Genomic DNA, 14,064 nt, shown 5'->3' on the forward strand with positions numbered 1-14,064 from the left:
TATCGCGGTGTTTATCAATTGTAATCGGTACTACACCACCTTTTGAAAAGTACCGGTACCGTTCTTTCATCGGAGGCGGTGACTGCAGAGCCGAGGCACACAAAGCGCATACAAGCAATAACAGCTTGGAGAGGAAAAATGTCCGTCCATCCATCCATCCATCCATCTATCTTCTTCCGCTTATCCGAGGTCGGGTCGCGGGGGCAACAGCCTAAGCGGGGAAACCCAGACCTCCCTCTCCCCAGCCACTTCGTCTAGCTCTTCCCGGGGGATCCCGAGGCGTTCCCAGGCCAGCCGGGAGACAGTCTTCCCAACGTGTCCTGGGTCTTCCCCGTGGCCTCCTACCGGTTGGACGTGCCCTAAACACCTCCATAGGGAGGTGTTCGGGTGGCATCCTGACCAGATGCCCGAACCACCTCATCTGGCTCCTCTTGATGTGAAGGAGCAGCGGCTTTACTTTGAGTTCCTCCCGGATGGCAGAGCTTCTCACCCTATCTCTAAGGGAGAGCCCCGCCACACGGCGGAGGAAACTCATTTGGGCCGCTTGTACCCGTGATCTTATCCTTTCGGTCATGACCCAAAGCTCATGACCATAGGTGAGGATGGGAACGTAGATCGACCGGTAAATTGAGAGCTTTGCCTTCCGGCTCAGCTCCTTCTTCACCACAACGGATCGGTACAACGTCCGCATTACTGAAGACGCCGCACCGATCCGCCTGTCGATCTCACGATCCACTCTTCCCTCACTCGTGAACAAGACTCCTAGGTACTTGAACTCCTCCACTTGGGGCAGGGTCTCCTCCCCAACCCGGAGATGGCATTCCACCCTTTTCCGGGCGAGAACCATGGACTCGGACTTGGAGGTGCTGATTCTCATTCCGGTCGCTTCACACTCGGCTGCGACCCGATCCAGTGAGAGCTGAAGATCCCGGTCAGATGAAGCCATCAGTACCACATCTGCAAAAAGCAGAGACCTAATCCTGCGGTCACCAAACCGGAACCCCTCAACGCCTTGACTGCGCCTAGAAATTCTGTCCATAAAAGTTATGAACAAAATCGGTGACAAAGGACAGCCTTGGCGGAGTCCAACCCTCACTGGAAATGTGTTCGACTTACTGCCAGCAATGCGGACCAAGTTCTGACACTGATCATACAGGGAGCGGACCGCCACAATAAGACAGTCCGATACCCCATACTCTCTGAGCACTCCCCACAGGACTTCCCGAGGGACACAGTCCAATGCCTTCTCCAAGTCCACAAAGCACATGTAGACTGGTTGGGCAAACTCCCATGCACCCTCAAGAACCCTGCCGAGAGTATAGAGCTGGTCCACAGTTCCACGACCAGGACCAGGAAAAATGTCAAAAATGACAATTCCACTGGTTAATAAAGAGTATGGTGAAGTACAATATGGTGGTATTTGGGCTTCAAAACTAACAATAAAGGTGAAGCTTTAAACAGGGAGGCACTGCATTGCAAGTACTGTTTTACACCTTTCCTGCCGTGGTCGAGGAGAACAAGGGAGACCTTTCACTTCACAATGCGTCTGTAAAGCTGCGCTCTTAGGCCAGAATGATGAGGACGTCGATTAGTTACAACATGGTCACTTTGTTTATCATTTCCACAGGGCACAAGCGGACATCCACCATCCTTTGGCACTCCTCCACATGCAAGCGCTACCTCTCCTTACTTGCCCACTCACTTACTTATGTCACTCACCCCACATTCTGCCATTCTTAAAGGAGCACACACACACACACACACACACACACACACACTACTCTCACAACAGCTGCTTTAGACTTAGACTTCCTTTTTGTCATTCAAATTTGAACTTTACAGTACAAATAAGAACGAAATGTTGTCTCATTAGCTCTTGGTAGTGCAGGATAAAAAAAAAAGCAATAAGGTGCAGATATGAATAAATAGATTACTGTACAGATGAATACATTGCACTTTTTCACATGCGTCCATGTTTATGGATGTATGTTATATTGTCATTTTATTCCAGCGAGTTAATCCATTTTAGAAGGAGTTGAGGGGATAATTTAATTATGATGCGTTCAAGAGTCTTACAGCCTGAGGGAAGAAGCTGTTACAGAACCTTCATCATTACAGGGAGACAGAAAAGGATCAAACATTACAGGGAGACAGAACAGGATCAAACATTACAGGGAGACAGAACAGGATCAAACATTACAGGGAGACATAACAGGATCAAACATTACAGGCAGACAGAACAGGATCAAACATTACAGGTAGACAGAACAGGATCATACATTACAGGGAGACAGAACAGGATCAAACATTACAGGCAGACAGAACAGGATCAAACATTACAGGCAGACAGAACAGGATCAAACATTACAGGGAGACAGAACAGGATCAAACATTACAGGGAGACAGAACAGGATCAAACATTACAGGGAGACTGAACAGGATCAAGCATTACAGGGAGACGGAACCGGATCAAACATTACAGGGAGGCGGAACCGGATCAAACATTACAGGGAGGCGGAACAGGATCAAACATTACAGGGAGACAGAACAGGATCAAACATTACAGGCAGACAGAACAGGATCAAACATTACAGGCAGACAGAACAGGATCAAACATTACAGGGAGACAGAGCAGGATCAAACATTGCAAGCAGACAGAACAGGATCGCTGACGGGTCTGCCAACTTCTGGCGCCCCTTACAAAAAAAGCCATCAATCAATCAATCAATGTTTATTTATATAGCCCCAAATCACAAATGTCTCAAAGGACTGCACAAATCATTACGACTACAACATCCTCGGAAGAACCCACAAAAGGGCAAGGAAAACTCACACCCAGTGGGCAGGGAGAATTCACATCCAGTGGGACGCCAGTGACAATGCTGACTATGAGAAACCTTGGAGAGGACCTCAGATGTGGGCAACCCCCCCCCCCCTAGGGGACCGAAAGCAATGGATGTCGAGGGGGTCTAACATGATACTGTGAAAGGGAGGGGGGGACATAGGAGAAAGAAAAGAAGCGGCAGATCAACTGGTCTAAAAAGGAGGTCTATTTAAAGGCTAGAGTATACAGATGAGTCTTAAGGTGAGACTTAAATGCTTCTACTGAGGTAGCATCTCGAACTGTTACCGGTGAGATACAACTAAACAAAGGGGGGGATAATAAAAAAAATAAAACAATAAATAAAATCGGTCTAAGCCTGGGCCAAGGGAAAAAACTAAAAGAACAACTCATAGCCATCCCTCTTACATGTGTAAGAGGGAAACATCAAAGGACATTAAAGACATTATACAACCAGCCACGTCTACATTCAGCTATGAATACAAATAAAGACAAACATATACACTGTGGTGGCCTGCAGATAGCATAAGAACAAGTATATACATTTGATTAATTACAATCTGGGGAGGGTGTTAGTCTAGGGTTGTAGTTGCCAGGAGGTGGTCTTTTAGTGAACTTTTGAAGGAGGGTAGAGATGCACTTTTACACCTGTTGGGAGTGCATTCCAAAATGATGTGGCATCGAGAGTCTTTGGTATGACTTGGCCAGGGTTTGAACTCACAACCTACTGATCTCAGGGCAGACACTCTAGCCACTAACCTACTGAGTAGGCCTGGTAGCCATAATGTAGTTGTTACACTTGTCCTGCTGTTCGGTCCGGTGCAGACTGTAGTCGAGGAGCACAGGGCAGACGTTCCCTTTAGGGTCGATGCCATTTAATTTATATTTTACCCTTGTAAATGTGTTCTTTGACAGTGAGTGTTTAATGTAGTGTAATTTTAATAATTGAATAAAGCCGATATTGAATTTTTTCGTATTTCCCTTTATTTGGAAAAGTATCAAAGTATTGGTACCGGTACTAAATGATTTGTATCAGGATAACCCTAATGCAATGCGTGCCACACCACAAACCGTGGCCTAATGACTTTCTCTTATCTGCAGATGTGCAAAATGCTGCAGGTGGAGTCCGGGCTGCAGGCCGAGGTTCAGGATGCACGGGACCAGAACGAGCTCCTGGAATTCCGGGTTCTGGAACTGGAAGTAAGAGACTGTACCATGGTCAAACTGTCACCAGGAGGCGACAAGAAGTTCAGCCCCAGATGCCTTCAGAGCTACATACAGTGACCCCACTATACACACAAGTAGCTCCATCCCCATTGACAGCCATGTTATGTTGAAGTATGCACACCTGTCTCCCTGTTCCAATGAAAGAATCTTGTTATATGCTCATCATCATTTTACTTTAATAAAATGTATTTAAGTTCACCCTTCAAACCCTCACATTTAATTTTTTATGCATGAATTTTGTTTGACTTTTTCACCAACCTCGTACGAGGATGATTTATATTTTACCTTCCGATTTATATTGCCCGTTTTAGCAGTCACCTGCATCTGTTTATGTTCCAGGTCTGGCAGAGAGGCAGATGTCATTACAAATTTTAAGTTTCAGCATGAGTTGCATACGTAATCCCTTGTTGGTTTTAAATGTGTCACTTTCCACCTCCCTCATTTTGGATGGTCCAGTTCATGTTTCTGTATCGTAAGTAAACCCATCATTCAGTGCCTTTACAATAAGTACGTGTTCATATTTTTTTTTTCTTGCACTCATCACTTTCCAAGGCTGTGAGGAAAATTAGTTTTGATAAAAATGATTAAGTGTGTTTGTTGAATTGTGATGTCGGTGCTGTGCAGGAGAGAGAGCGCAGGTCTCCAGCCCTCAATCTACACATGTCTGCGTTCCCTGAGAACAGCAGCAGTGCACTGCAGCTTTACTGCCACCAGGAGGGAGTCAAGGTAAAAGCCACCCACTCAAACATCAATTAAAAGTCACCCTCTCAGTGCAATGTCCTCTAACGGTTCAACATTCTCACAGGATGTCATCATCCCAGAACTGATGAAGAAACTGGATATCCTTGGAGATAACGGGGTGTGTAGGAGGACAAATATACTTGCGCTCTTAATGACTCATCCTTGTTATGTTATGCCTGTGTAGAATCTGCGAAATGAGGAGCAGGTAGCAGTGATCCAGGCAGGCACAGTGATCTCTCTGTGTGAGAAGGTCAGCCCAACCATGTCCCATTTAACCTTCGTCTTGTGTTAGGGTCGGCACTGACCCATTTTAGTTTTCAAATGCATAAAAAAACACATAAAAGACTTTTTGACTTTGTCAGGAACCTCTATTTTAACAAAACAAAACATTTTTTTGTGTTTCACTAAATTATAAAATGCTCTGGTTGAAATTATGACCTTGGTGTTGTTAGGGTCGGTTTTGACCCAATTATAAAAATAAGATTTTCCAGCAATAATTACAGCTAAAACTAAACACACTGACAGCCAGCTCCTCTCCCAATCATGTGAGCTTTAGGGGATTCTCATTTTACCTTGTTATCCAGTACAAAAACAAACAAAGACGGGCATATCCAGACATGTGAGGTCAATTCAGTATAAAATGATTAAAATGAAAACATAAATACAATTTATTTAAGAGATGTGTTCTAATATCCCTCAGTTATAGTCAAGTAACAACATTTTATTTATTTATACAATTCTCTTGAGGTACATTTTACCATTTTTTTTTTATTGAAATCGTGGGGTATACTGACAAAAAACAGGCCCAATGGCCCACACCAAAAATATTAAAAACCAATATTTTCATGGATTAGGAAGACTAGCAAGGCAACCAAGAGATAAAAAACAAATTGGATGATAGATCATTGTTTTTAGTGTATTTTACAGCTGATTTAAGACATGGGTCGAAACCGACCCGTTAACATAAGAGATGGTAACAGGAAGCTAACACAAGAGGAAGGTTAAATGTTGCACACTGTGTTGCACTAACATGCAGAATTCACTGTGCGCTTCCATTTCTCTCAGTGGTTAAAACAGGTCGACAACACCGAGGCCGCTTTGACACAGAAGATGATCGATTTGGAAAATGACAAGGTAACATCTCTTGGGATGACGAAATGAACAAAGTCCCAAATATTGCCTTTTTTTGTATTTTTTTAAAGCATTTTCTACAATAATTCTGCCCTCAATTTAGTATTTTCAAGCATTATTATTGCTTAACTACAGTAGTATTGTCCACGAGATTGGTGTTTGTTTACCATAGAGCCGCCCATTTTTGGGCCCAAAAAATTGTGTTTCTCATCTGTAGCCGTATGAGCCGCAACTCAGTGGGCTTCACGGTGGAAGAGGGGTGAGTGCGTCTGCCTCACAATACAAAGCTCCTGCAGTCCTGGGTTCAAGTCCAGGCTCGGGATCTTTCTGTGTGGAGTTTGCATGTTCTCCCCGTGAATGCGTGGGTTCCCTCCGGGTACTCCGGCTTCCTCCCACCTCCAAAGTCATGCACCTGGGGATAGGTTGATTGGCAACACTAAATTGGCCCTAGTGTGTGAATGTTGTCTGTCTATCTGTGTTGGCCCTGCGATGAGGTGGCGGCTTGTCCAGGGTGTACCCTGCCTTCTGCCCGATTGTAGCTGAGATAGGCATCAGCGCCCCCCGCGACCCCGAAAGGGAATAAGCGGTAGAAAATGGATGGATGGTAATACACTATTATGTATTATCAATAGCATACTGTATACCCCCATTATTTATTATACATAACACATACCCCCATTATTTACCTTTTTACTTTTTAAATTATATCTCCATTCTGTACACTGCTGCTGGTATTTAAATTTTCCTGGGGGTACTCTCCTGAAGAAATCAATTATCTATACTTTTACACCACTTGTGGCAGTAATGATAGTATCAAACAAACAGAAATAAATAAATATGTTTTGTGGCGCAAAGATGATTACCAAAGTCGCACTTTAATTTTGTTGACTGTTTTGTGAAGAAATGTCTATTATTAATTGTATTTATTTTGGCACATAATTTTTCGCAAATTATCTTTGAGTTCCTTTCTATGCTGTATATCTGGCTAGTACTTACTTTTCTAATCAGCCTGACCCAAGCCTAAAGTTAATGTGATAGATAACTGATCATCTTTGTGGTTAACACATGGTTTCGTATAGTAAACTGTAAGTAGGTTAGATTTAATACAAATATAATCAAGAGTAAGAATACTAATTTAGTGATAATATTTAAATGGGCCCTGGGGGCCTCTGTGGTAGAAAACTTGGGCCCTGAGGTCAAAAAGGTTAGGAACCCCTGCACGAGATGACACCAAAGCAGTCAGAGCAGGCTGTTTAGTACTGTGGCCACTGATTGGCTCAGCCTCAATCAATCAATGTTTATTTATATAGCCCTAAATCTCCAGTGTCTCAAAGGGCTGCACAAACCACAACGACATCCTCTGTAGCGCCCACACTAGGGCAAGGAAAACTCACCCTAGTGGGACGTCGGTGAAAGTGACTGATGACTATGAGAAACCTTGGAGAGGACCGCATAGGTGGGACACCCCCCCCTCCCATAAGGGGGAGAGGGGTTGCCAGGCAACATTACAACATTGGATTAAAATAGTGTAAAGGTTCATGTCTTGAGGGTTCTCAGAATTGCAAAAACATTATATCGAAGGTCGTAAACAGACTCTTTTTATGCTGAAGCTATGAAAATATTACATTTATAATATATTAGGGACGGCGTGGCGCAGTGGGAGAGTGGCCGTGCGCAACCCGAGGGGCCCTGGTTCAAATCCCACCTAGTACCAACCTCGTCACGTCCGTTGTGTCCTGAGCAAGACACTTCACCCTTGCTCCTGATGGGTGCTGGTTGGCGCCTTGCATGGCAGCTCCCTCCATCAGTGTGTGAATGTGTGTGTGAATGTGGAAGTAGTGTCAAAGCGCTTTGAGTACCTTGAAGGTAGAAAAGCGCTATACAAGTACAACCCATTTATCATTTATTATTTATAATAATGGATTCCGACATTCCTAATCATCTATTGCGGTCATGTTTGGAACCGATTTTAACAGCAATACAGTTTATTTTTACTGATGTTTTAAATGTAATTGTGTATTGATATACTTATGGACGATATTTTCGATGTAGATTTTGCAATATTTTTCAAATACTTGACGTGTTTAACGTGTACATTATTTGTTCTTGGCGTACAGTCTGTACTGTGTTATTAACTGTAAGTGTTGGTAGTAATTGATGATTTATAGGCAAGTGACAGGGTTTTTTAATGCTAATGTGTCACACTTTGAAAATATATGGAAAAAGGCTTTATCCTTTTAAACAGTTTGACATTATTGTTAATGTACACAATGACATCTATCGCAGGAGCTGTTCAGCAAGCAGAAAGGCTTCCTTGAGGAGGAGCTGGACTATAGGAAGCAGGCCTTGGACCAGGCTTACATGGTACAGAACCACACCAGCATTTAACGATGGCAGAAAGTGCTTTCAGATAGGCTTAATACACACGCTTTAACAAAGACAATAAGTGTTCATGTCAATCAGGAATGCAGGGGTGTGCCATTTCCATTTCAGCATGAGACATTTGAATGCAACACTCCATAAAGGTTAGATAAGTCCCAAAACTGTGTCGGGATACTGCATCTTTTACTATAATATTACCAATTTTTTTGTAATATCACCAAATTTGCAGAAGGGTCTCTTATCCTTCCAGGTAGTCTTTTTACCCTGCAAAAGTATGAGTATTTGAAATTGTTTTGGAGAGCTTTTAGCACATTGAAAATCATGATGAATGCCATTTTCTATACCTCACTGATATTTACTGGAGTCTAAACTGTGATGTAAGCATTTTATTTTTATATATAGCAACTCAGGCATTAGAATAAAACCTACCGAAGAATAAAACAATGTTTTATATACAGTACAGACCAAAAGTTTGGACACACCTTCTCATTCTATGTGTTTTCTTTATTTTCATGACTATTGTAGATTGTCACTGAAGGCATCAAATCTATGAATGAACACGTGGAGTTATGTAGCATTTTTATTTTAACTTTATTTTATTTTTTTGTGTCCTGTCCAGCTTCTCAGGCAAATCATATAGTTGATGTAGATGTAGATGCCCATATTGGCTGTTCAGATGTACTTTGCAAAAGAGAAGTGTAGGGTACTTCTCTTGTTGCCTTATTTGTATTTGACTTTATTAAATGTATTTATATTATCGTTTGGTGCAACCGGGCCGGAGCAGGAGGGGATAGAAAGAGAAAAAAAGGAAGACAACAAGGAAGCAACATCAGCACATAGGATATGTACACATATAATGGTAGAAGTGATAGCAAAGAAGCAGTTAGCCAAATAAATACTAATACAGAAATAACAGTTGGAGTTATGTACTTAAAAAAAGGTAAACTAACTGAAAACATGTCTTATATTCTAATTTCTTCAAAATAGCCACCATTTTCTCTGATTACTACTTTGTATTACACTCTTGGCATTCTCTACATGAGCTTCAAGAAGTTATCACCTGAAAAAGTTTAACAGCTCATGGAGAGAATGCCAAGAGTGTGCAAAGCAGTAATCAGAGCAAATGGTGGCTATTTTGAAGAAAATAGAATATAAAACATGTTTTCAGTTATTTCACCTTTTTTTTTGTTAAGTACACATCTGTTTGTTCATAGTTAAAGAGAAAGTAGCAATGATTGTCACTCACACACACACACACACACACACACACACACACACACACACACACACACACACACACACACTAAGTGTGGTGAAATTTGTCCTCTGCATTTGACCCATCCCCTTGTTCACCCCCTGGGAGGTGAGGGGAGGGGTGGGCAGCATTGGTGCCGCGCCCAATTCCAACCCTTGATGCTGAGTGCCAAGCAGAGAGGGGCGGCGTGGCGCAGTGGGAGAGTGGCCGTGCGCAACCCGAGGGTCCCTGGTTCAAATCCCACCTAGTACCAACCTCGTCACGTCCGTTGTGTCCTGAGCAAGACACTTCACCCTTGCTCCTGATGGGTGCTGGTTGGCGCCTTGCATGGCAGCTCCCTCCATCAGTGTGTGAATGGGTAAATGTGGAAGTAGTGTCAAAGCGCTTTGAGTACCTTGAAGGTAGAAAAGCGCTATACAAGTACAACCCATTTATTTATTTATTTAATAGGTCCCATTTTTATAGTCTTTGGTATGATTCGGCCGAGGTTTGAACTATTGATGCCTTCGGTGACAATCTACAATGTAAAATAGTCATGAAAATAAAGAAAAGGCATTGAATGAGGAGAAGGTGTGTCCAAACTTTTGGCCTGTACTGTATACTGTGGTACATAAAAACCCTGAAGTGGTCTAGTGTTTCCCATATCACAGCGATGTGTGTGTGCTTCATGTTGATTTTCGTGCATGCCTTTTGAGTGATTATGCATCTGCATGTGCATGCCCTTATGTTCTCGTGTGTGTGCTGTGTTTGTGTGTATGTGGCTGGCTGTGCAGAGGATCGAGGAGCTGGAGGCCACGCTGTATAGCGCTCTGCAGCAGGAGCAGCCGTCATGCCAGGCGGTGGCCGAGTCGCTGACAGACAGGCAGAAGGAGGAGCTGAGGCTCGCCGTGGACAAGCTGCGGCGCCAGATTCTCAGGCAGAGCCGGCAGTATGACAGTCAGATCTTACAGGAGCGTATGGAGCTCCTTCAGCAGGCCCAGCAGGTAAGGCTGAAAGCAAACGGTTAAGGCCCTCCCTCAATCTGACCCTCTGTCGCCTGTCAGACCACCAGAGGTCTGGTGCTGTATAAAAGATGCAGTATCCTTGTCTCTACCTTACCTGTGATTATGTACACCGTAAAACAGAATGACTGTGGGTGTGAGTGCATCATTGTGACGAGACCCCACTCCTGCACAATACTGTATGTTCCTCACCTTGATTCTCATTGTAATCACTAACAAATCACCCTCCACAACATCACTTTTCAACTAATCAGATACATTTACCTACGTAACATTAGTACAGTGCTTCTCCAATAATGGGGCCGGATAGTAATAGTGGGCCCATCAAGGTGTCAGCGGGACTTGGGACTTGCAGCACCGGCGTCATTATTCATGCTCGGATGATGCTCGAATCAAACAGGCTGACCGAGAAATAGGACGAAATATTCATAGCCTTTTGGTTTACTCCGTATATGCTACTTAAGCTATAGCTCAACACATACAGAGAAATACATAGATAAATACAGTGGTACCTCGGTTTTTATAATCAATTCCGAAAGGTCTGTTAACAATTATCATCGGAAATAATGTTAATCACAATCAATTCCAGACACAAACATATGTTCAAACTCAATCCATCCATCAAACTTTTTTTTTTAAAAGTGCTTATCACACATAAAAGAAATGCATTGCAAAGTGCTTTACAAAGTTAAAAACAATACCCTGGTGACCCATATCCTCCATTATCACATACATACGTACGCACGGACAGATACCAAGCACAAACACTAACACACACACACACACACACAATATACACACTTTTGCAACTATATGGACACAAGATTGCCTGGCTGGGTACAGAGGAGACATGTGAGTAAACACTATCACAGTGTCATCTGCACCAGGAGGTCATCAAACCTTGGCCACCAGGACACTGACACAAAAACGCCCCCACAAGAACGGCTGGTAACCCCTGAGGCAGATGGCTCATCTGAGGAATGTTGGAAAATAATAATAAAACTTCTAATATAATACGAATCATGAATAGAATACAAGTAAGACATATGAAGATTGATAGAAAAAAAAATATCCATCCATCCATCATCTTCCGCTTATCCGAGGTCGGGTCGCGGGGGCAGCAGCCTAAGCAGGGAAGCCCAGACTTCCCTCTCACCAGCCACTTCGTCTAGCTCTTCCCGGGGGATGCCGAGGCGTTCCCAGGCCAGCCGGGAGACATAGTCTTCCCAACGTCTCCTGGGTCTTCCCCGTGGCCTCCTGCCGACTGGACGTGCCCTAAACACCTCCCTAGGGAGGCGTTCGGGTGGCATCCTGACCAGATGCCCGAGCCAGCTCATCTGGCTCCTCTCGATGTGAAGGAGCAGCGGCTTTACTTTGAGTTCCACCCGGATGGCAGAGCTTCTCACCCTATCTCTAAGGGAGAGACCCGCCCCACGGCGGAGGAAACTCATTTCGGCCGCTTGTACCCGTGATCTTATCCTTTCGGTCATGACCCAAAGCTCATGACCATAGGTGAGGATGGGAACGTAGATCGACCGGTAAATTGAGAGCTTTGCCTTCCGGCTCAGCTCTTTCTTCACCACAACGGATCGATACAACGTTCGCATTACTGAAGACGCCGCACCGATCCGCCTGTCGATCTCACGATCCACTCTTCCCTCACTCGTGAACAAGACTCCTAGGTACTTGAACTCCTCCACTTGGGGCAGGGTCTCCCCCCCAACCCGGAGATGGCACTCCACCCTTTTCCTGGCGAGAACCATGGACTCGGACTTGGAGGTGCTGATTCTCATTCCGGTCGCTTCACACTCGGCTGCGAACCGATCCAGTGAGAGCTGAAGATCCCGGTCAGATGAAGCCATCAGGACCACATCATCTGCAAAAAGCAGAGACCTAATCCTGCGGTCACCAAACCGGAACCCCTCAACGCCTTGACTGCGCCTAGAAATTCTGTCCATAAAAGTTATGAACAGAATGGGTGACAAAGGACAGCCTTGGCGGAGTCCAACCCTCACTGGAAATGTGTTCGACTTACTGCCGGCAATGCGGACCAAGCTCTGACACTGATCATACAGGGAGCGGACCGCCACAATAAGACAGTCCGGTACCCCATACTCTCTGAGCACTCCCCACAGGACTTCCCGAGGGACACAGTCCAATGCCTTCTCCAAGTCCACAAAGCACATGTAGACTGGTTGGGCAAACTCCCATGCACCCTCAAGAACCCTTCCGGCTCAGCTCCTTCTTCACCACAACGGATCGATACAACGTTCGCATTACTGAAGACGCCGCACCGATCCGCCTGTCGATCTCACGATCCACTCTTCCCTCACTCGTGAACAAGACTCCTAGGTACTTGAACTCCTCCACTTGGGGCAGGGTCTCCCCCCCAACCCGGAGATGGCACTCCACCCTTTTCCTGGCGAGTACCATGGACTCGGACTTGGAGGTGCTGGAAAAAAAATAGAACTAAGTAAATACAATCTTGCATAAATAATGTGATAAAAAGTAAAATACAAATTACTTCAATAAAATAATGAATATTCGGTAAAAGACAAATCAAAAAGGTGGGTCTCAAGCCTGCTCTTAAAAAAATGAACGTTCGCCGCAGCTCTGAGGTCCTCCGGCAAGCTGTTTCATAGACGGGGGTCTTAATGGTGGAAAGATGCCATCCTGTGACTTTGTGTCCTGACTTTTGCGATAATTAGTAGATGAGTGCTGAAGGTTCATAAGGTAAAGGCAAATCTGAAATACCTTAAGCACATTTATAAACCATAAGAAGAACCTTAAAATTGATCCTAAGGAACACACAGGGAGCTCATGTAGAGATTTTAAAACTGGTGTAATGTGAGCCCGCCTTCTGGTCTTCGCCAGGACACGTGCTGCTGAATTTTGGATTAATTGCAAAGGTGTAATAACCTTTTAAGGAAGACCAAAATGCAGGGCCTTGCAATAATCTATACGACTTGTAATACACGCATACATTAGTGTCTCCCTGATGCAACACTTTTTTTTTTTTAATAAAAAAAAACAGTGCAATATGAATGATAAAAGAACGTTTAGCATCACTTTTTCCTTCATTGAATACTTAAGGGTGATGACTGTGAGCACTCTTGTTATATCCAAGTATGCACTGACAACAGCGGTGGGCACACATTACTATTTTTACATCAACTAGTATGAACCAAAACTACGGCGGCGGACAGCTGGTAATCACCTTATTACTACCCTTGATTGATTAACGCTTTAGCATATAGATGTGTTTAGTCTCTAAGACTCTCCTTTACTTTGACTGCTCTATTACTGTTAACACAACTCTTATTTGGCTCTATTCTACTCATACTCAATACAAAACCAGTCACCAATGTTTGTTTAATCAAACTAAAACAGTGCATATAAATCCAAACTTTTTATTTGGTTGAAAATATTCACCTTAAATTGTGAACTGTTGCCTGTGCTATTATTTTTTATGACAAAAACATGGT

The 14,064-nt window shown here is 43.8% G+C and overlaps 1 protein-coding gene across 1 annotated transcript in view; it reads left to right on the forward strand.

Annotated features, from left to right (window-relative positions):
• The window catches only part of jakmip1 (janus kinase and microtubule interacting protein 1), a 65,103-nt gene that overhangs the window by 50,255 nt on the left and 784 nt on the right, over positions 1 to 14,064 (forward strand). Inside the window, exons 14-20 of the mRNA XM_061899781.1 lie at positions 3,944 to 4,042; positions 4,694 to 4,795; positions 4,875 to 4,928; positions 4,995 to 5,060; positions 5,876 to 5,944; positions 8,228 to 8,305; positions 10,352 to 10,561. Coding sequence (XP_061755765.1) covers positions 3,944 to 4,042; positions 4,694 to 4,795; positions 4,875 to 4,928; positions 4,995 to 5,060; positions 5,876 to 5,944; positions 8,228 to 8,305; positions 10,352 to 10,561 — 678 coding nt within the window. The remainder of the gene's footprint in view (positions 1 to 3,943; positions 4,043 to 4,693; positions 4,796 to 4,874; positions 4,929 to 4,994; positions 5,061 to 5,875; positions 5,945 to 8,227; positions 8,306 to 10,351; positions 10,562 to 14,064) is intronic.

This window comes from Nerophis ophidion, linkage group LG05, assembly GCF_033978795.1.
Source record: "Nerophis ophidion isolate RoL-2023_Sa linkage group LG05, RoL_Noph_v1.0, whole genome shotgun sequence".
Classification (NCBI taxonomy): domain Eukaryota; kingdom Metazoa; phylum Chordata; class Actinopteri; order Syngnathiformes; family Syngnathidae; genus Nerophis; species Nerophis ophidion.